The sequence below is a fragment of the Rhododendron vialii genome, chromosome 1a (assembly GCF_030253575.1).
Source record: "Rhododendron vialii isolate Sample 1 chromosome 1a, ASM3025357v1".
In the NCBI taxonomy this organism is placed as follows: Eukaryota; Viridiplantae; Streptophyta; class Magnoliopsida; order Ericales; family Ericaceae; genus Rhododendron; species Rhododendron vialii.
The window spans coordinates 15,329,402-15,351,546 of NC_080557.1; the positions used below are offsets into that span (position 1 = coordinate 15,329,402).

General features: G+C 40.9%; 2 protein-coding genes across 2 annotated transcripts in view; one reads left to right on the forward strand and one right to left on the reverse strand.

Annotated features, from left to right (window-relative positions):
• LOC131306397 (caffeic acid 3-O-methyltransferase-like) overlaps positions 1–13,289 on the reverse strand; it is a 96,752-nt gene extending 83,463 nt beyond the window's left edge. The window contains exon 1 of the mRNA XM_058332620.1: positions 13,284–13,289. The gene's annotated coding sequence lies outside the window, so the exon portion shown is untranslated. The remainder of the gene's footprint in view (positions 1–13,283) is intronic.
• Positions 1–22,073, forward strand: LOC131306389 (caffeic acid 3-O-methyltransferase-like). Its single transcript, XM_058332599.1, has 4 exons — positions 1–494; positions 10,059–10,372; positions 10,506–10,570; positions 21,744–22,073. The coding sequence occupies exons 1-4, from the start codon at positions 34–36 to the stop codon at positions 22,038–22,040; spliced, it is 1,137 nt and encodes a 378-aa protein (XP_058188582.1). The 5' UTR covers positions 1–33; the 3' UTR covers positions 22,041–22,073.
• Positions 22,074–22,145: the final 72 nt, after the last annotated feature.

The window sequence follows — 22,145 nt, forward strand, 5'->3', positions numbered from 1 at the left end:
AAAAGAGCAAATTGAATAGAAAACAAACTAAGTATGGATGGTTATTACAGTTGGGATCATAATGCAAGTAGTGAATCTAATAGAGACGAAGAAGAGGAGAAGCAGTGTAGCCATGCCATGGAACTGGCTTTCTCGTCACTGTTGCCATTGGTGATGAAGGCAGCGGTGGAGCTACGAGTGCTGGATATAATAGCGAAGGCAGGCCCCGGAGTCCAGCTCTCCCCATCTCAGATTGTGTCTCAGCTTCCGGCTAATACCCTCGTTTGCAACCCCGATGCAGCAGAAATGCTGGATCGAATGCTACGATTCCTGGCCAGCCACTGCATTCTCACTTGCACGGCCGTCGACCTCCCTTCCGACTCCCCTGCACTAGTAGGGGATATGAGATTGTATGGGCTAGCTCCGGTGGCCAAGTACTTTGTTTCTAACCAGGACGGAGTCTCGTTAGCACCACTTTTGTGCCTGATCCAGGACAAGGTCTTCAACGATAGCTGGTAATTAATTCATGTTCGTACTCTAATTATCATCCAATTTTTCTCGAGCAATACTATGGTGACCGTATGTCTGAGTATCATATTTTGGATACCATGTAAGGTGTCACAATTGCATTGGTAGAATGTGCTCCACTACATGGTAAACGGGTCACATTTTACCAATCAGACCCGACCCTGAACATAGGCCCACCAAACAACCGCCTTGGGCCTCGGCCAAATAATTTGGCCCCCAAGTAGCGGAATATATTAAATATTATGTATGTGAACTATTTTACAAATTGGTTAATTAATGTAAAACTGTTGTAAGGCATGTGTATATGGAGCATAGGATCGTGAGTTCGATCCCTGGCCCCTTCAATTTTAAATGCAAATTTTGGAACCTGTAAAAAAAAAAGGGTTTTGAAACCAAGCTTTGGAGTCTCGAACTCACGACTTGAGGTACTAACAAGGTTGGCTTGTTTCCCCGTCGAACGACTAATTAAGACAAGAGACAGAAAAAGAGAAAACAAAATATTATTACTGACGTTCAGAATACCTTGAAGACAAGGCTAATACACATATAAATAGGAAAAGCCTATGTCTAGAAAAGGAAAAGCTTACACAATATAATTATGATACGATCACGATATCATGCCTAAAATAAAAGATAAGTACAATCAAATATATTAAGATATATTCACACCCCCCCTCAAACTCAGGATGCAAGAGCAGAGAACATCGAGAGTTTGCCAAGGAGAAAGCGGAAACGAGTAGCAGTGTGAGTCTTCGTGAAGAAGTTTGCTAACTGCAGCGTGGAAGAGACGAAGGGTAGAGTAATAGAGTCAGACTGAAGGTGTTGGTGGATGAAATGACAATCAATTTCGATGTGTTTGGTGCGCTCATGGAAGACCGAGTTATGGGCAATCTAAATAGCACTCTTGTTGTCACAGTAAAGAGGCGTAGGTGATGTAACAGAGACACCCATGTCGGAGATAAGCCAAACGATTTCAGAGATAGCATGAGCCATAACACGATATTCAGCTTCAGCGGTGGAGTGAGCCACAATAGATTACTTTTTGCTTTTTCAGGATATAAGGGAGTCACCTAGAAAAACACAAAGGCCAGGGGTAGATTTGCGGCCACTAGGATCGCCTGCCCAATCAGCATCAGCATAAGCATGAAGAATTAAGTTTGATGTAGAAGATAGCAGAAGACATTGATGGAGAGTACCACGAACGTACCGAAGAATACGTAACAGAGCTGCCCAATGAGTAGTCCGAGGAGCAGAGACAAATTGGCTAACAATGTGAACAACATAGACAATATCCGGCTAAGTGACAGTAAGATATACCAGGCAACCCACCAACTCATGATGTTCCGTAGGATCTTCAAGGGGAACACCATCAGAAGCCGAGAACTTGGCATGAAGCTCAAGGGGAGTATCAAAAGTTTTGGTATCAGTAAGACAAGCACGGTGGATAATATCAATAACATACTTGGACTGTCCCAAAAGATACCCCTGAGGAGAGGAAGCAACCTCAATACCAAGAAAATACCGAAGAGGGCCCAAGTCTTTCATCTCAAATTTGCAGAAGAGATGACGTTTCACTTCATCAATAGCAACAGAATCAGAACCAGTGATGATCATATCATCAACATATAGCAGAAGCAGAACCAGGCCATGAGAAGCGAGACGAAGAAAGAGAGCAGAGTCATGCTTACTAGATTGGAAGCCAATCTGAAGAACACATCCTGACAGCGCGCATACCAAGCGCGAGGGGACTGTTTTAAGCTATAGAGAGTGCGGCGCAAGCAACAGACAAGACCAAAGGGATGAGAGAACCCAGAAGGAGGCTGCATATAGATCTCTTCAGAGAGATAGCCATTGAGAAAAGCATTCTTCACATCTAACTGATAGAGAGGCCACTTGTTCACAGCAGCAACAGAGATCAAGGTGCGAACAGTGATCATTTCAGCAACGGAAGCAAAAGTCTCCTCATAATCAATCCCATACTCCTGAGAAAACCCTTTGGCGACTAAGCGGGCTTTATACCGCTCCAAAGACCATCTGAATGAGTTTTGACCTTATAGACCCATTTGCAACCAATAAGATTCTTACCATCCGGCAGGAGAACCAGCTCCCAAGTCTGATTTTGAGCAAGAGCATTGAGTTCGGTGTGCATGGCATCCATCCAGTTGGGATCAGTACAGGCTTCTTCATAAGATCTAAGCTCAAAATACATGTGTATGCAAGAAAGAAATGATTAATAAGAGGATGAGAAACAAGTATTAGTAAAGCCATATTTTACCGGTAAGTGGCAATTTTCACGAAGGGGATACCAGCGAGTAGGCGGATTGGGGAGCAGCCAGAGAGGTCGGACGATGGGCGGAGACCTAAGGTAAGGGGTGATCGAAGCACGGTGAGGAGATGTCGAGGGAGACACAGAAATGTCAGGTACCTCAAGAGTAGACGTATACTCTTCGGGAGGCACATCCTTATCCAGACGAAAATGGTGAATATGACTTAAATCTTCTTTAGTAACAGGAGCAGTAGTAGGAGGAAGAGTAAAATAAGGGAAATGCTCTAAGAAGACGACATGCCTAGACGCATAAAGCTTTTTGGTCACAGGATCATAACATCGATACCCTTTTTGATTAATGCCATACCCCAAAAAGACAATTAAGCCACAAAGGGTGCTGAGCTTAGTGCGATCTTTCTTAGGAAGAAAGACAAAGCAAGTAGAACCAAACACTCGAAGGAGTGAGTAGTTAGGAACCTGACCAAAAAGCTTTTCATAAGGAGAACTACCAGAAAGAAGAGGGGTGGGCATCCGATTCAGAAGATAGGCTGCAGTAAGAACAACTTCTCCCCAATAACAAGACGGGATGGAGGACGATAGGAGTAGGGACCGGGTAGTATCAGGAAGGTGGCAGTGTCTGTACAAGACGATTGATGGATAGTTCCAAGCGTATCGAGGAATGCATGAAACTCAGAGAGAGAATATTCCCCACCTAGGTCAGATCAAAGAATTTTATTAGACGTGGAAAATTGGGTTTGAACCATGGCATGAAAATTACGATAAATTTTAAAGAGCTCAAATTTGTGTGTCATTAAGTAATCCCAGGTATACCGACTAAAGTCATCTACAAATGAAACATAATAGATAAAACCACATTTAGTAGCAACCGGAGAAGGTTCCCATGAATCAATATGAACGAGCTGAAAATGAGAGGTAAAAAACAAAAGTACTTTTATTAAACAGTAACGCAGACATATTTGCAAACTTACAACTACTGCATTCTGAAATATTACTGACAGAGACATGACCCAAATGACCGGACTTAACCAAATGTTTTAAACGCTCACTAGACGGATGTCCTAATCTAAAATGCCAAAGATAAAATGGAAAGGACTTATGATCTAAACAAATCGATGACGCAGCAGTGGAAGAAGTTTTTATCGGGAGATGCAAGCTCTCCAAAATATAGAGATCACCAACTCTACGGCCAGCCCCAATCTACTTCTTGGAATCCCGATCCTGCACAGCATAACACAACTAGAGGAAGAGAAAACAACATCAAAACCAGAGTCAGACAATTGGCTAATCGAAAGAAGGCTTAATGACAACTGAGGAGCATAAAAGACATTAGGGAGAGATAGTGAAGGCATGGTAGTAGACTGAATAGAACCAATAGAAGCAACATGCATAGGAGAACCATCAGTGGTGGCAATACTAATAGGATAAACAAATGGTGCACAATTACTAAGAAGAGATAAGTCAGGGGTCATATGATGAGAAGAGCCAGAATCAAATATCCAAGTGGTGGATAATATACTTGTGGTGGAGGGACTACCCAAACCTGAGTGAGTGGTAGTCATGGCAGAAGCATGGGGAGAAACCCCCCGAATGGCTGCCATGTAAGCCTAATACTGCTGAAATTGCTTAAGATCAAACTCTAGAGAGGCACTACCAGAGGTAGGTGCTGACAAGGCTATAGGAGGGTGACGATACTGCTGTGGGGCATGAGAACCAGTGGACTAGGAAGCATTTCGACCCTTCAGTTGGGAACGCGTAGGGCAATTATACTTCCAATGACCCTTCTGATGACAATAGCTACACTCGTCCTTAAGGATTTAAATGGAGGATTTAATATCATTTGAAAAACTTAACTTTGATTAAAATATGTATGAGAAAGAGACATGGGGTTTAATATAACACATTGGCGTGCTTGTGGTGCAAATTGTGCAGTATGAAACGGATGAGCAATGTACAGAAAATGAAATAACAGCATTACAACAATCTGCCAATATCATAAGAAACGCTGCACGATGACTCGGATACGTCGCATGGTATGAATAAATACCGTGCGGTGTACCTGTCTACACATTCCAGAACCAGTTCGCTTTTACATGGCAAAACAAACCATATGTCCGCAAAATAATTTTTTATATTTTCCGAATCTCTAAAAAATGATTTACGAAACCATTTTGTTCATCTTATCATATAAAATAATGTTAAAAGCTTTTTGGAATGTTAAAAGATTTAATAAAGTTAAAAAAAAGACTTTTAACATGAAACTTAATTCTGGAATGTACCCACATAGAAAAGCAGTAAACAGACTAAACAGAATAGCATAAGAAGGAATATGTACAAGAAATAAAATACTACACGGTGTAACGCACTACGCCGTGCGGAGTTGTAAAACGCCGCACGGTGCAACGTATCCGGTACAGAAACTATTTTTTTGTGCTTTTTGAATATAAATCTCGTTTGAGACCCAAACTCCGTATAGAAAGACCGAGAAGGTCTCGGGCCTCGATCGGCTCCCCTCAAAGCTAAACGTGGTTTAGCCCAAGGAATTTGTTTATACCTTTTGATCGAAGCTTGGATGTGCTTGAAGATGGAGGAATGGAAGTTGATTTGGACTTGAAATGCTTGAATGGAGATTGAAGGATGTGAGGTTGTTTGGATGCTTTGAGGTGGAGGTCCTCCTAAGTCACTAGTTTACTGAACTTAAGAGGAGAAGAAGAATAGGGGTACTTTTAGAGTGAGAGAGAGAGAGAGAGTCTAGAAAATGGCAGAGTTGCTTTATTTGGAGTTGAAGGGGTACTTGTCAACTGGGGGGGGTGTATTTATAGGCAAGAGAGCCAGGGATGAACACTACCAAGATGGGAGGTGGCTTCTGGGCCAAACAAAATTCATTCTCTGCACATGCAGGCGTGGCCGACAAATTTCTGCAACTGTCAGAACTTTTCTCCGAAATGCCGCGCTGTATATTGAAATCTCGTACGGTGGAGTGATTTTTTTTGAAATTTTCTGAAATGCCATGCTGCGTTTCTGAAATGCCGCGCCGCGTTTCAAAACGATGCGTGGTTTTTCGAGATAGCACAGTACATTGAATTTCGCGAGGGTGCCCTTAACACTCTCAAACTCGGATTTGGGCACGGTTCAAAGCATTGAAAAGCTTGTCAAGTCCTCTTTCTAACCCAATTGGTTTCACTCAAAGACGTTTTATACATTGAAATATGTACCCATTTTACCATCAGTGTGTCATGAAAAAAGTTGTTTTTGACTAAGCAAACGCATTTTTCTATTTGCACCGGGGGCCATCCTCCATGTTTGAAAAGGGATTTTTTGGAGGTTTAGAGAAGGAATAACAAAGGAGTAACAATCCAAGCCTCGAATGTATATTTTTCCTTATTTCATCATTGGGGAACTTAAAGATTATTCGGATGCTCAGATTGGGGTGTCTACACCTTGTTTCTTTAGCAATGAGTTCATGAACAGCCCCATCCACAGAGGGTTGAGGAGAGCGGTGCAGAATTGCCCCGCGAAGAGGCTCAAACTCTACTCGAAGTGGCATAAGGAACTGTACAAGCCTTTGCTTCTCGCGATATGCAACAAGAGCATCAGTTGACTGTAGCTCAGCAGGTTCCATAAGAGCTAACTGATCCCAATAACTAGTCATCTCGTTATAAAACTCCTAAATAGATTTATCACCCTGACTAGCATGACGAATGGATAATTCAAGCTCATACTGTTTTGCAAAATTGGACTCAAGATACATTGCTTTCAAATAATCCACACTTTCTTCGATGTATTATGTTTCAAAAAATTCATACCAATACGTGGGTCGACTGAGTTGTGGAACCAAGTAAGAATTTGTGCATTGGTCATAATCAGCAGATTTCGGATCGGATGGTTGTGGTGTCGAACCATCCACATGTCCCCACACTCCCTTACCAACAACAAAATTTTGCATGACATGTGCCGAGTAGGAGTAGTTGTTACCAGTCAGAATAACACTAATACCTTGATTTTTATCTCCAAACATGACGAATATAAAAAAAAAAAAATTAGATGCAGAATATCTGATGCTGAGTATCGGATCAGAAAATACCAGAATAGATGTGTTGAGTATCGGATCAGAAAATACTAGAATAGATGTGCTGAGTATCGGATCAAAAAATACCAGAATAGGTGTAGAATAAAGAAACAGTAACATCACCTTGATCGGATCAGATAATACCAGAAAAAAAAGGCTGTTGGAGTAGTCGGGAAAGAGGGGTGTCAGTGCAGATACAGAAATATCAGATGATATCAAATGCGGGGTCTGGTTGATGGAGGGTCGTTTTGAGATTTTCTGAGGCAGAGAGATTTTCTGAGATGTACTTGAGGAAAAGAGAGGGGCATTGGGCTACTCACCCAGATTTTGAAAAATTGAAGTGTCGCCACCCGGATTTATGGTTCGCCACCCGAGAAACCGTTTTGATCGAAAATGATGGTTTAAAATTGAAAGTCAGAGATTGTTTTAAGTTTGGAAGCCATGTTACGAGAGGGGAAGAGTTTTACGGCACCCCTCTTTCCCAACACGGGGCCGATCTCTACTCAATGTTTGCGGGATTTTATCGAAAATACCTTGTTTCATTAAACAATTAGCAGGTATCCACAGGTATGTCAAGTAAAGAGGTGCATGCATGTGCTAGTGTACAAGATATATTGAAATGATAATGAAAAATGGACAATGACAGAAAAAATGGAAAACTGCTATTGGAACCACTCTTGAGCGCTTGGGATCGGTCCTGAGCGCTCAGGAATACTGCTAGACCACAATGGAAACTTTGTTCGCACAGATATAACATGATATTCTAAACAGAAACACACAAAAAAAAAAACTTGAATATGCTCAGCAGAGGATTTAAATGGCTAGGAATAGGTTCTAGTCCTCCAAACCATGCTTCCTTGCTATTGGAAAATGAAAATAACCGGGCTCTGGGAGGACTAGTTTATACCCAGCGTCTACTAAGAACAGAAAATGCAGCATTGAACGACAAAATAAGATTTTGGTGAGCAGCAGCACTCCTGAGCTCTAAGGAATGGTCCCGAGCGCTCGGGAGTGCATCTAGTGCTTAGAAAAAATTTTGTTTCTTTGTATTCCTCTTACTTTTACTATTAAACTAAGACAAAATGAACTCACCACCAGTATGGGAAACTGGTATGAGTCCCTTGATTCCCCTCAGAAGTATACAGTGGATTATGAAGGTGTTTATACCTTTTCAAGCTTAGACTTTGCTCCTTGGATTGAATTGAAAGCTTGAAAATAGATGAAAAAACAGTAGAAAACATAGCCTTAGATGTATCTAAGACTGAAAATGTGTTTGTAATTTTCTTGAATTTTTCTTAGAAAAAATGCTTGAGAAAATGATGAACTTTTTAGAAAATGTTTGGAAAATGGCTGATTTGTAAACAATAGGGGAAGTTAGAGAGAGAATTTCATGGTCTCCTTGAAAGATAGAACATAGGGATATTTATAGGAGAGGAGAAAATAGTTTTGAATTTTGAAAAATAAAGTGAAATATATTTTGGGGGGAAATGTCTGTTGGTCTTCTGAATATAGTCTGAGCATTGACCTAGACCAGGGTTGAACGTTGAAAAGACTGAAAAGAGTCTGAAAAAGCCATGGTCAATGGTAAAGCTCATCATATGCTGTGACAGAGCTCCCGAGCACTCAGAGGTGGTCCCGAGCGCTCAAAAATGGTCCCGAGCGCTCAAGAGTATCTGCCCAACTTCAGAAGGGCGCCACAGACACTCCTGAACACGGATTTGGGTGTTTTTTGAAGCATTGGAAAGCTGGTTGAGTCCTCTTTCTAATCCAATTGGTTTTATTCAATATATTTTATACACTATTTTACTCTTAGGGTGTCGAGAAAAAATGCGTCTTAGTTTTGAAAAAGAACAAGAAGCATCGTTCAAACTTTAGTCAAGTCTCATTTTGATTCCGTTTCATCATCGGGGAGACTCGAGGTCACAAATTAAGGATAATTAATAGGCCCAAATTGGGGTGTCTACAGGGCGGCTGAGGGAGTAAGAAGACAGCGGCTGAGAAACAAATGGACAGGTTAGGGTTTAATCCGCTTTGATACCATTAAAACATCCAACTCCAAATCAATTGGCAATGAGTGGAGAGGCTGCCCAGGCTCATATACTAGTTTTGGAGAAGATAATTAACCGATGTGGGACAAATCCCAATACTTTCTCGCACGTGCAAACCCCGACTCGCACGTGGAGAGGTAAACAAAGGATTCACAGGCCTACTACCAATACAGTGGTGCCTGTTGAACACAAATTTTGAGTCTGTGAAAAAGACGAAAAAATGTTGAATAAAAGTCAATTTTATTGATGTATGAAATTAGGGTTTACAATCTCTGATGTATTAATTTTCTAATCAAAGAAAATAAAGTCTTCTGATTCTTTTCTTCGGTTGTTAAAACGAGGGCTTGATGCTTAATCTTGAATTGAAAGGTGAAATCTTCTCTGAGATTTGTGGAGAAGTTGATGATTTGGGTTGAAAGTTTTTCGAGGCTTTGAAGTTTCGATTCGAAGAACTTCTTGTTGGATGCAGACTTGAAGAATTTTGAAAGGCTTGAGGACTTTGATCTTTAGAGCTCTGGAGCTTATATGCTTCAATGTGCAGATGAAAAAATATGAGAGGGAACACCTCTATTTATAAGGATGTGGGATAGAGACTCCAACCCTAACCTTACATATTGATCTTTTCGATTATTTCCTTTATTGAATTGAAAAGGAATAATAGTTATTTGATAATTACCTTTTCTTTCTTTTTATTTTAGAGAAGGTAATTATATATAAAGAGATATATTATTATTCATCAAGTAGCCTAATTTGAGTGGCCGGACTTGATAAATAATAACTGTATCATTTTGACATGTGGCACCATTTGATTGGTCTATTTACATGTCTCTAACTTTTGACCATGGACATTTGACATCACTTGATTGGCCCGTCCATGAAACTTTAACTTTGACTTACAGGCACTTGGCGATATTTGATTGGCCAATTTGTATGCCCTAGCAACACGTGGCAATTTGTGATAAGCTAGAATTTTTACTTGCCTACAGTGCCACATCACACGATACCTTAAATGTAGTACTTAAGACATGGTCACCAAAGCATTAGTGATTTCTTTTAGTATTTGTTACTGCAGGGGAGTGGGGTTGACTGCTCAATATCATCCAATTTTTGAATTAATTGATATGATTTTACTACCAAATTACTCAACTAGGTACGAGTTAAAAGGGGCAGTTTTGGAAGGAGGGATCCCATTTGAGAGAGTTCACGGGACAAATGCATTTGAGTACCCAGGGAAGGATCCCAGGTTCAATGAGGTATTCAACAAGGCCATGATCAACCAAACCACAATGGTCCTCAATAAAATCTTGCACTCTTCCTACAAGGGTTTCGAGCAACTACAAACGCTTGTTGATGTCGGCGGCGGTCTCGGTGTCACCCTCGACTTGATCACCTCCAAATACCCTCGTATCAAGGGTATTAATTTTGACCTTCCCCATGTTATCCGACACGCCCCGCCCTATCTCGGTATATATATATTTTTTATCCATTTCCATTTAATTATGTACATTCTGCAATTTAAGTTATTATGATCGAAATCTATTTATCGAGACATATTATTAGCTCCTTAACAAACAATGGTAGTATAACTTCGGTGCAGGAGTGGAACATGTAGGAGGAGATATGTTTGAAAGTGTTCCAAAAGGAGATGCCATTTTCATGAAGGTGAGTTTTAGCTTTCATGCAGATTATGTATATATGGCCTAATATGTCCATATGAAAAATGATTGTCAATGTTGATTTCCTTTTCCTTTCCAAGTCACATATATACTAGTAAAATATAGAAGCATGTTAATTAGTTATTAGGATGCATCAGAACTTTTCCTTTTCCTTTTTCTTAATTTCGTAACATTTTGTTTAGCTTTTCGTCGTAATTTTCATAATTAATAGTTCATCTCGACAAGGCGAATAGGAAAAATATAAAAATATGGACCGATGTTGAAAAAATTCAAATAAGACGGCTGCTTGACTATTTCCTAGTCCTAAAATAATGGGTTGCCCCAAGCGTAGGGTGGAAACCGATGTAGCACAATACCCGGTAAGACTGGAGTCGAATCCACTAAGGACTGTGAAGTGTGTGCTGTGGAACCTCGGATTGTTCTAATTTAACGGGCTCTTAGGTGGACCCCTTGTAGTTTGATTGAGATTAACTAAACTTACGAAATAATTGAACTTTTCAAATAATTAAAAGGAAAGTACGGTCGTAGGGTTTATAGCACTCGTAACTAGTCCAGATTAGCCTGCTCCATTCAGTGTTCTTGAAACGTTCGATTTTAGTGAGAAAAAGATACACCGAAAGATGCGAATCCTTATGGTTGCTGTTCACCCATGTGCAGCGAAGAATGAATTTTGGACCACGTTTTTTGTTCACATGGGCTCCGACAATGCCCGGATTCGTGTAACGAATGTTCTTTATTATCCTAAAATTGCTTTTCCTTTATTGTTTGAAAATAGGAGCATTGCCTGAACTGATCACAGTGTGCTAATCACCCCGCGACCCTACTTATACGACTACTCACTAATCATTGCGGATAAAATAAAAGAAACCTTAACTTGAAAAATGCTTCTATTGCGTGAGATGAAAAATAAACAGAATATTATCAACTAATCAAATACAAGCGAATATCTTTTATTAAAAACAGAAATTAAAACAAATTACCAGAATGCGAATAATTAAATAAAACTTCAAAACTTGAAAAAATGAAAACAACTCACGAGAAAAACTAAACAATATTCGGAAGAGAGAAATCTTGATGGCAGCAGTTCGTAGCCCCCAACTCGCAGTCGACGCTTTTTTTATGTTTCGCCCGTGAGAATCCTGACGGCAGCTTCCTTTTTCTTCTTTTTTTCTTCCGTAACCTAATGCAGTCAGTAGGTGAATTGTTTATATAGGGGTTGAGGGCTTTAATCACACAAATGCCCTTTGGACTTCATGAAATAATATATGAACTATTCAATTTTGAATTATTTCGCATTAAACCTCAAACTTCTTTAAAATCTTGTTTTCGTCTAAAGTCTCGGATAACGGGCTCGAACAACCTATAAACATAAAAACACTTAATAAAAATCAGTTAACAAATATAAAATACTAATAAATGTATATTGGAGGGCAAAAAATATGTATATTTCGACACTTATCACGCCCCCTAACTTACACTTTGCTAGTCCTCGAGCAAAGAAAATAAAAATAAATAAATTCTAACTATGCCACTTTTGTAGGACTCACGATTGCACTTAGCCCGTGCAACAAACCTTTTAAACCCCTAGGCGACTCCAAAGGACGAGTGGAGTCTCGTGAGGGTTTACAGCAATGAACACCCTCAAACACTGTGAATTCTTTTCACACAAAATCCGAAAACTTGTAAGACAGCTCAATGATATCTGAAGCAAAGAATATGAAGCCATCGCAAAAAGATAACAGACATAAGTAGTTCTAGATACTATCAAGTCATAAAAATTTGCCATGGTACCTATACTTGGTGTGTGTGAACAAGAGCTTCGGTCATAAGTGAAAAATGACCAAAAGTTCTCTCCAGACCGAGTCTCGACTTCAAATCTCGCCGTGTCATACACTCAACAAATGAAATCACTCGAAACAAGGTGCATATTACTCTCAATATGTGGGGCGGACGTTATGTAAATGAAAGCAAAATACTTCCACACATAATGACACGAAAAGAATGCTCTATAAAGTTGACATACGATCTCATGAAAAAGAATACCAAGTGTTGAAAACTCTCTTTCTAACCACCAATTCACAACCCATTGCACCTAGGATCAAATAGGACTTCAATTTCGATTATAACGTCAGGTAAAGGAAAATATTTAAAAGCTAGGAAAAAATCCAAGTATCCGAGAATGGCTTACAACAATTCACATAGGGCAAATATAATAATGTGTGCCCTCTTCATTTTTTTTTCTCTTTTCAACTTTGCCACATCTCTCTTTCCTACCTTTCTTTCCCATATTTAGAACAAGTATTTCTCCTTAACACAATAATATGGTGTCTTCCATTTTTGCTTTTTTTTTTTCTCTTCTTTTTTTTTTCTATGGAAAAGATCACCAATCAATAAAACTCAATTCTCACTACATTTAGTCTCTCTCTTCTAAAAACATACCTCCACATAATTATCTAAGCCTTCTCAAGACACAATATAGATGGAGGAGCTCAACAAGAAATGGTATCATGCGAAAGGCCAAATGGGCTCACAAGAGATAAATGTATGAAAGAAAGAAACGAATCAGCTCAAAATAGCAAAGATGGCCTATAATCCTCTCCAATGGGCAACACAACCACGCAACTTTCCAAACCCAAGAGATAAGTAGGCAATTCAAAATATTTCCAACACTCGACGACAAAAATAATGAGATCAACAACGAATTTGCTCTTTTGTGATAATAAGAATTTATTTGACACCACTCCAAGAAAAAGTAAGGCTCTAAATTCACATAGGGCATAAGTCTCCACTAAACTAGCCATCGAGAATAATCAAGTCACAGCTCATAAGAAACCAAAGCCCAAACAGACGTGAAGTGCAAATGTGCTAAAAATAAATACCATGACAAATTCTTCGCGATAAGCTAGCAAAAAGAACTATAATGCCACTACAAATATAATCAAACAATGACTATCACATCTCAAACTCAATCAATCACGAGCCAATCTCAACAGCCTTCAAATCTCATGCAAAAGATTTCAACCATTTTTTTAATTTTTTTAATTAACAAAATAAAGAACAAAGTGAATCCCTTCCCCCAACTTGAATTATTCAATATCCGCATTGAAAACATAAAAAAAATAAAGATATAACATATACGTTAAGAGAGGAAAGATATTACCTCGAAAAGGAGAGGCTAAGTAGAGTAAATTATAGAGAGAGGGACACCCCCCAACTTAGATCGAATAACCTGCAAAAATGTTAGCCTCCAAGACAGAAAGAAAAATAACTTAAAGAAATAAACAAGGCAATAAATAAAATGAAATACAAAAAAAACCATCCACTTTCTTAACGTAAAAGACACAAGTACTACTTTTCTCCCTGGCCAAAGACTGTGGTTCCCTATTTGTTGGAAGGACAGTATGTATAGGATTCAACGAGACCTTGAGAAGTGGTACCATCATCTAATAGGCTATCACTTCCTCTAGCGTTGCCAGATTCCTTACCCACCACTCTGTTTATGAAGCAATCTCCACAGATTTTGGACATTAAAGTCAAATGGTTCAGACAGAATTCTCGCTGCTAACTACGTGCCTGCCGTCGGACCCAACCTCCTAAGCACTAGATACATAGCTTCAACCAGATGGCTATACCAGACCATTATTCTAATTATTTTTTTTCCTTTTTTTTTTTTGCATTTTATTGCTTAACAAGAAATAAAATAACAAATATACAAATATTGTGCCCAAAACCCAAGTCAATGATGGGTACCTCTATCGTTAATAGCCGGGTCCACTTCTTAGTGAAGAGAGTGGTACGCGAAAGCTACCCGTCGGAACGTAGCCACACGGCTACACAACAGGGTCGTCCGAATAAACATGATCGATCAACACCTCATCTGGTTCACCTACTTCTACATATTCCAAAAATGATTTTAAATGCTGCCCATTAACCTTAGAAATATTATTATTCTTAGGGTCACAAATATCTACCGAACCATTCGGATAAACCTTATTCACAACATAGGGACTGTCCCAATGGGACCTTAACTTACCGGGAAATAAATGAAGGCGCGAGTTATATAGCAACACTTTCTGACCAACACTAAAGGTTTTGCGCTGAATATTCCTATCATGGTACGCCTTAGCCTTAGCCTTATAAATACTTGTGCTTTCATACGCGTCATTCCTAATTTCATCAAGCTCACACAACTGGAGCTTCCTATGGGCACCCGCCTCTGGTAAACCCGTGTTCAACATCTTAATGGCCCAATAGGCTTTATGCTCCATTTCAACGGGTAAGTGGCAGGCCTTACCATAAGCGAGCCGGTAGGGTGAAGCACCTAACACGGTCTTGTAAGCGATGCAGTAGGCCGACAAGGCATCAATCAACCGAAGTGACCAATCCTTCCTATTCGGGTTCACGGTCTTCTCTAGAATTCCCTTAATCTCACGATTCGCTAGCTCAGCCTAACCATTGGTTTGAGGGTGATAGGAAGTAGACACCTTATGAGAGATGCCATACTTACTCATTAACGCCCCAAAAGACCTATTGCAAAAGTGCGAGCCTTGATCAGAGATAATGGCACGTGGCATGTCAAACCTTGATAAAATGTAATTCGAAAGAACTCTAGCACGACCTTAGAATCACTAGTCTTAGTGGGGACAGCCTCAACCCACTTGGAAACATAATCCACCGCGAGGAGGATGTACTCATACCCGTATGACACCGAAAACGGGCCCATGAAATCAATGCCCCAACAATCGAAGACCTCTATCACAAAAATGTTCTGTAAGGGCATAATATTCCACAGGCCAATCTTGCCTAATTTCTGGCACCGATCACACAACTTGCAAAAGACGTATGTATCCTTAAAAAGATTTGGCCAAAAGAAACCACACTCGTTTACCTTGGCGGTGGTCTTCTTTGCGGAGAAATGACCTCTACATGCCTCAGTGTGACAAAACTCTAAAATTTCCCTTTGATCAGCTTTGGGGACACATCAGCGCATAATCTAGTCCGCGCAATACTTGAACACATATGGATCATCGTAAATATACTGCTGGACCTCTCTCAAAAGTCGCTGCTTCTCAGCTGTGGACCAATGGGGTGGAATTTGCCCAGTCACCAAATAATTGGCGAAATCTGCAAACCATGGGCACATATTAGCAGTGAACAATTGCTCGTCAGGGAAAGTATCCACGATGGGGAGATGAGAGGTGGGTTCCTCAAACTTCAGACGAGTCATGTGGTCGGCCACTACATTCTCAACCCCTTTCTTATCCTTAATCACGAGGCGGAATTCTTGCTGCAAAAGAATCCACCGGATAAGGCGAGCCTTCTCATCTTGCTTGGTCATCAAATACTTCAAGGCCGTATGATCGGTATACACCACAATCTGCGAACTTACCAAATAGGATCGGAACTTATCTAAGGCAAACACCACCACGAGCAATTCCTTCTCGGTAGTGATGTAGTTCAATTGTGCCTCATTCAAAATCTTGCTTGCGTAGTACACGACGCAGAGATCCTTCCCTTGTTGTTGCCCTAAAACCATCCCGACTACATAGTCGGAAGCGTCGCACATCAACTCAAAGGGCAAACTCCAATTCGGAGGCTGCACGATCGGCGGAGTAGTGAGACTCCACTTCAACGTCTGGAATGCCTTCTCACAGGCCTCAAACCACACAAAGGGCGCGTCTTTCGACAGCAAATGGCACAACGGTTGAGAGATAGCACTGAATCCCTTAATGAAACGTCGGTAGAAACCGGCGTGATTAAGGAAAGACCGAATGTCTTTTACAGACTTTGGAGTAGGAAGATTTGCAATTAAATCAATCTTCGCCTTGTCCACCTCAATACCCTTGGATGAGACAATGTGCCCCAAAACAATCCCTTGGGTCACCATGAAGTGGCATTTCTCCCAATTAAGCACAAACTGCTTCTCCTCGCACTGTTGCAAGACTTTTCCTAAATTCTCGAGGCATTCGTCAAACGAATCCCCAAAAACTGAAAAGTCATCCATAAACAGTTCCACGATTTTCTCTACCATGTCGCTAAAAATTCCTATCATGCACCTTGAAAAGGTTCCGGGAGCGTTGCACAAGTAAAAAGGCATGCGACAGTAGACAAACGTACCGTAAGGACACGTGAATGTGGTCTTTTCCTGATCCTCCATGGCTACCTCTATTTGATTGTAGCTAGAGTACCCACCAGGAGACAATAAAACGCCCGGCCAACCACCCTCTCCAGAATTTGATCAATGAATGGGAGAGGGAAGTGGTTTTTCTGGGTGCTTGCATTAAGCTTCCGATAATCTATGCAAACTCGCCACCCAGTTTGAACACGGGTCGGCACCAACTTGCCCTCACCGTTCCTCATGACGGTCACTACAGCCTTCTTAGGCACTTCCTGACCGAGCTCACCCACTCACTATGGGCTATCGGGTAGATAATACTTGCATTCAAGAGCTTCAGCACCTCAGCCCTAACCACCTCCTTCATATTAGGATTCAAGTGGCGTTGAGGTTGCCTAGAAGGCTTCACATCCTCGTCTAGAAAAATGAGATGTGTACCCACCGTTGGACTAATTCCTTGCAAATCTGCTATCGTCTAGCCTATTCACCTACGTGCTCTCTTAACAAGGCAAGCAACTTAGCCTCTTGATCTGCCTCGAGGGATGAGGAGATCACCACCGGAAAAGTATCATTGCCTTTAAGGAAGGCATATTTAAGCGTGTCCGGCAGAGGTTTTAACTCTGGTTTAGGCGGCTGGATAGATGATGGGAGAGCTTTAGGAAATGGGGCGCCTAGCGGCTCAAGAACTGGGTTCCAAGCGGTGCCACACACATCCTCTACAACATCTCCATCAAACTCCCTACCTCTGCAGAATCTAAGAAAGACGCCTCTTCGGCAGTTAAGGCTATCTCCCGAGGATCCTTGTACAACACACTATCGACATGCTCTTGCACCATCGTGTCAATCAAACTTACCTCATATATCTCTTTATCATCCTCAACCTGACTATACACGTTGAAAACATTCACCCCATTTTCAAGTCCCCAAACAATAATTGGACTTGTCCAGTTTTGAAATCCATGATAACATTGGAGGTGGCTAGAAATGGACGGCCGAGGATGATAGGAGTCTTCTCAAAGACCTTCGGTATCGAGCAAGTATCCAGGACGATGAAATCGATTGGAAATAGGAACTCGCCCACTTGAATGAAAACATCCTCCACCACCCCTTTGGAAATTCTCACACTCTAATTAGCCAACTGTAGCATGACCGGTGTGGCTCTCAAATCACCTAAGCCCAGTTTCAAGTATACCGAATAGGGGAGCAAGTTGACAATTGCTCCTAAATCTAGCAAAGCCTTATCAAACTTTTGGCATGCGATCGCTATAGGGATGGTGGGACAATTAGGGTCCTTACACTTGGTGGGGATCTCAGCTTGGAGAATGGAGCTCACTTGCTTCGTTAGAAGCATTTTGTCCTGACTCTTAGTTCTCCGCTTTGACGTGCATAAATCCTTCAAGACCTTTGCAAACTGAGGAATTGCTTCAATGGCTTCCATCAAAGAGAAGGGAAACTAAACTTTCTTGAATAATTCCAGCATTTGAAAGTTCACATTGACCTTAGGCTTCGCCACCAAGCGATTTGGATATGGAGCAACAGGTGTCGTCGAAGTTGTGGGGCTGCAGTTGCAAGCACCACCACTTCAGGAGACTCCGCCTCTTTCTCTACCTCAGGAACACTTTCGAAGTCTAGAATGACTGTTGAAATAGCTACCGGCACCGAGGGTGGAACCGATTTTTGCTTTGGAGGTAAGTTCTTGTCGATCACCTTCTCACTTCTGAGAGTGGTGATCGCCGTAGCCTCTTCCAGACTGAGATTCAGATTACTTGGGCCTTAAGAATCGCCCACATAATGAGTACCAGTGGTATTGACTAGAGGTTGAGAAGGAAACTTTCCCTTCTCCTGCTGGACTTGTCCAACTGCTGCCGTCAACTGGGTCAATTGGGTTCTAATGTCACCAATTGCCTGCTTAGTCTGTTCAGTGAAGCTAATTTGAAACTGTATAATAGCCTTCATCATCTCATCAGTCTGTTTATCCCGCGGGGGATGGTTAATGCCTGGGGGTGGTCCAAAAGATGAAGGATCGAACCCCTGCTACTGCTGAAGTGGGTAACGGAACTGGGTCATTTGGCCTTGAGGAGGCCGGAATTGCTGAACTTGTGGTTGAGATGGTGCCAGGGGTTGCATCGGGGCTTTTTGATCCGTCCAACTTAGAAGTGGGTTTTGGGCCCAACCTAGATTGTAGGTATTTGAATAAGGATCCCAACGTTGGTTAAGCGCGTTCACCTCAGCCTGATTACTATGGTATGAGTCTTTAACAATGGGAATCGCGGGGTAGGCAGTGACTAAATGCCCCAGATACTCACATAATGCGCACACCTCCTCGACTCTCACCTCACCTCACCTGTTGGACTTGCTTAAGCTTCAAGTCCTCTAATTGCCTAGCCAGCTTGTCCAGCTGAGACTAGACATTATGCTTTTGCACGCTCGATGGGAAAACACCAGACTCACTGGGTCCCTGAGCAGCCATGGCCCTATCACCGAGTTCGGAAGGTTCCCAACTATGATGTTTTTTGGCTAAGTCATCGAGAAAGTCCCACACATTGTCTAGGGACTTGTCGAGAAAATCCTCTTTCTTACAGAGGTACTCAATTTGTTGGACCGTAGCAACATTCAAGCCCAAATAGAAAAATGACACCAACTGGTGTTCCACGAAACCATGATGCGACAAGGACAACAGCAAATCTTTGAACCGCTCCTAGCACCTTAAAAATGACTCGTCCTCTTTCTGCTTATATGACTATACTTGGCAAGTCAAGTACTTCGATTTACTCTCTGAAAAATACTTCTTGTAAAATAGATCTCGGATAGCAGCCCAGGTCCTGAGAGATTGTGGCTTCTGCATTCGCAGCCACTTATCTACGTAGTCCTTGAGCGATGGTGGGAAAAGCTTAAGGCAAGCATTCTCCCACTAAAGAGTGGTGGTAAAGGTGCGCACTAACCCCTCGAAATAACGAACGTGCTCATACGGATTCTCATTCTCCTTCCCATAAAATAGGGGAAGGGCATTATGCGTACCAGGCTTAATGGTGAAAGCATTACGTGCTTCCACCGTCTCAGTTGGTAGAATTATTGAACCGAGAGGAGTGATCCTCTCAGGATGCATGTGGGCACGCATTGGCATCTGTGGCTCTGCCATCGGTGGCTCAATTATTAAATCAACGAACAGGCCACCGATATCAAACGACTCACCACTAAAAAATTTTTGCTCCACGATTACTCTCGGCGCTCTCTCAATGTCTACGAGACGTCTGGTATTGTCTTGGTAGTACTTAGGCTTTAGAGGTGATTGCTTTCCTACGATGGAGGATTGCTTACCTCTACCTATGTTGATTCGAAACAATTGAAGAAACTAAAAAGAAAAAAAAAAAAAAAATAACTAGCCCGAATTTTTAACACACGTTACCGTCCCCGACAACGGCGCCAAAAATGCTTGACGATTTCCTAGACCTAAAATAATGGGTTGCCCCAAGCATAGGGCAGAGACCGATGTAGCACAATACTCGGTAAGACCGGAGTCGAATCTACTAAGAATGGTGGAGTGTGTGCTATGGAACCTCGGGTTGTTCTAATTTAACGGGCTCTTAGGTAGCCATTCCTTGTAGTTTGATTGAGATTAACTAAACTTACGAAATAATTGAACTTTTCAGATAATTAGAAGGAAGGTACGGTCATAGGGTTTATAGCACTTGTAACCAGTCCGGATTAGCTTGCTCCATTCAGTGTTCTTAAAACGTTCGATTTTAGTGATAAAAAGATACCCAGAAAGATGCGAATCCTTATGGTTGCCGTTCACCCATGCGCAACGAAAAATGAATTTTGGACCCCCATCTCCGTTCACATGGGCTCCGACAATACCCGGATTCGTCTAACGAATATTCTTTATTATCCTAAAATTGCTTTTCCTTTATTGTTTGAAAATAGGAGCAGCGCCTGAACTGGTCACAGTGTACTAATCACCCCGTGACCCTACTTATACGACTACTCACTAATCATTGCGCATAAAATAAAAGAAACCTTAACTTGAAACATGCTTCTATTGCACGAGATGAAAAGTAAACAGAATATTATCAACTAATTAAATACCAGCGAATAACTTTTATTAAAAACAGAAATTAAAACCAATTACCAGAATGCGAATAATTGAATAAAACTTCAAAACTTGAAAGAATGAAAACAACTCACGAGAAAAACTAAACAATATTCAGAAGAAAGAAATCTTGACGGCAGCAGTTCGTAGCCCCCAACTCACAGTCAGCGCTTTTTTTTATGTTTCGTCTGTGGGAATCCTGACGGCAGCTTCCTTTTTCTTCCATAAGCTACTGCAGTCAGTAGATGAATTGTTTATATAGGGGTTGAGGGCTTTAATCACACAAAGGCCCTTTGGACTTTATGAAATAATATATAAACTATTCAATTTTGAATTATTTCGCATTAAACCCCAAACTTTTTTAAAATCTTCTTTTTGTCTAAAGTCTCGGACAACGGGCTCGCGCAACCTATAAACATAAAAACACATAATAAAAATCAGTTAACAAATATAAAAAACTAATAAATGTATATTGAAGGGCCAAAATATGTATATTTCAGCATTTATCAACGGCACCTTAAACAAATAAGACAATTGTTTGATATTTTTTCGTCTTTAGTGATTTTTTTTTTCTGCCATAATTTTTGTATTTTTTATACTCCTCTCATCGAGACGGATGATTAATCCAAAAAAATATGACGTAAATCTAACAAAAATTCAGAAAAAACGAACAGAACACATAAAAGGAGGAAGAAAAAAAAGTTTGGCAAAATATGGCAAAGAACATGTTTTGATAATTAATACCTGTCCAGAATATTTTCAGCATTAACAAATGTTCTCAGCATATCCTTGGTAGGTATTAATCAAAACAAATCCTGGGCCGTCTTTTTCTCAATAAGGGTTTACAAGAATTGAACTTAGGGTGTTAAGGTGGTTTTATTACTACTATATATATGATGAATTAATGATGATGGCAATAGTTACAATTTATGCTATTATATATCATATATACAGTGGATACTTCATGATTGGAGTGATGATCACTGCGTGAAGTTACTGAAGAACTGTCATAAAGCTCTACCGGACAACGGAAAGATAATTGTGGTGGAGGGAATTCTTCCGGTGATGCCAGATAGCAGCTCTACGACGAAGGTCATTTTCCAACTCGATCTACAAATGATGACTCAACACTCTGGAGGAAAGGAGCGGACGCAACAAGAGTTTCTTGCACTGGCAACCGGAGCTGGGTTTTCTGGCATCAGATTGGAATGCATTGTCAGCAACATGTGGGTCATGGAATTTTACAAGTAGCGTCCGCGTTTGGCATAGAACTGATCAAGCAAAGAGAGAGATATGTTGAAAGTTAATCTTGCCCATGTGAGGTGGGCCTATGTGTTCTATTGTTGAGTGACAAAG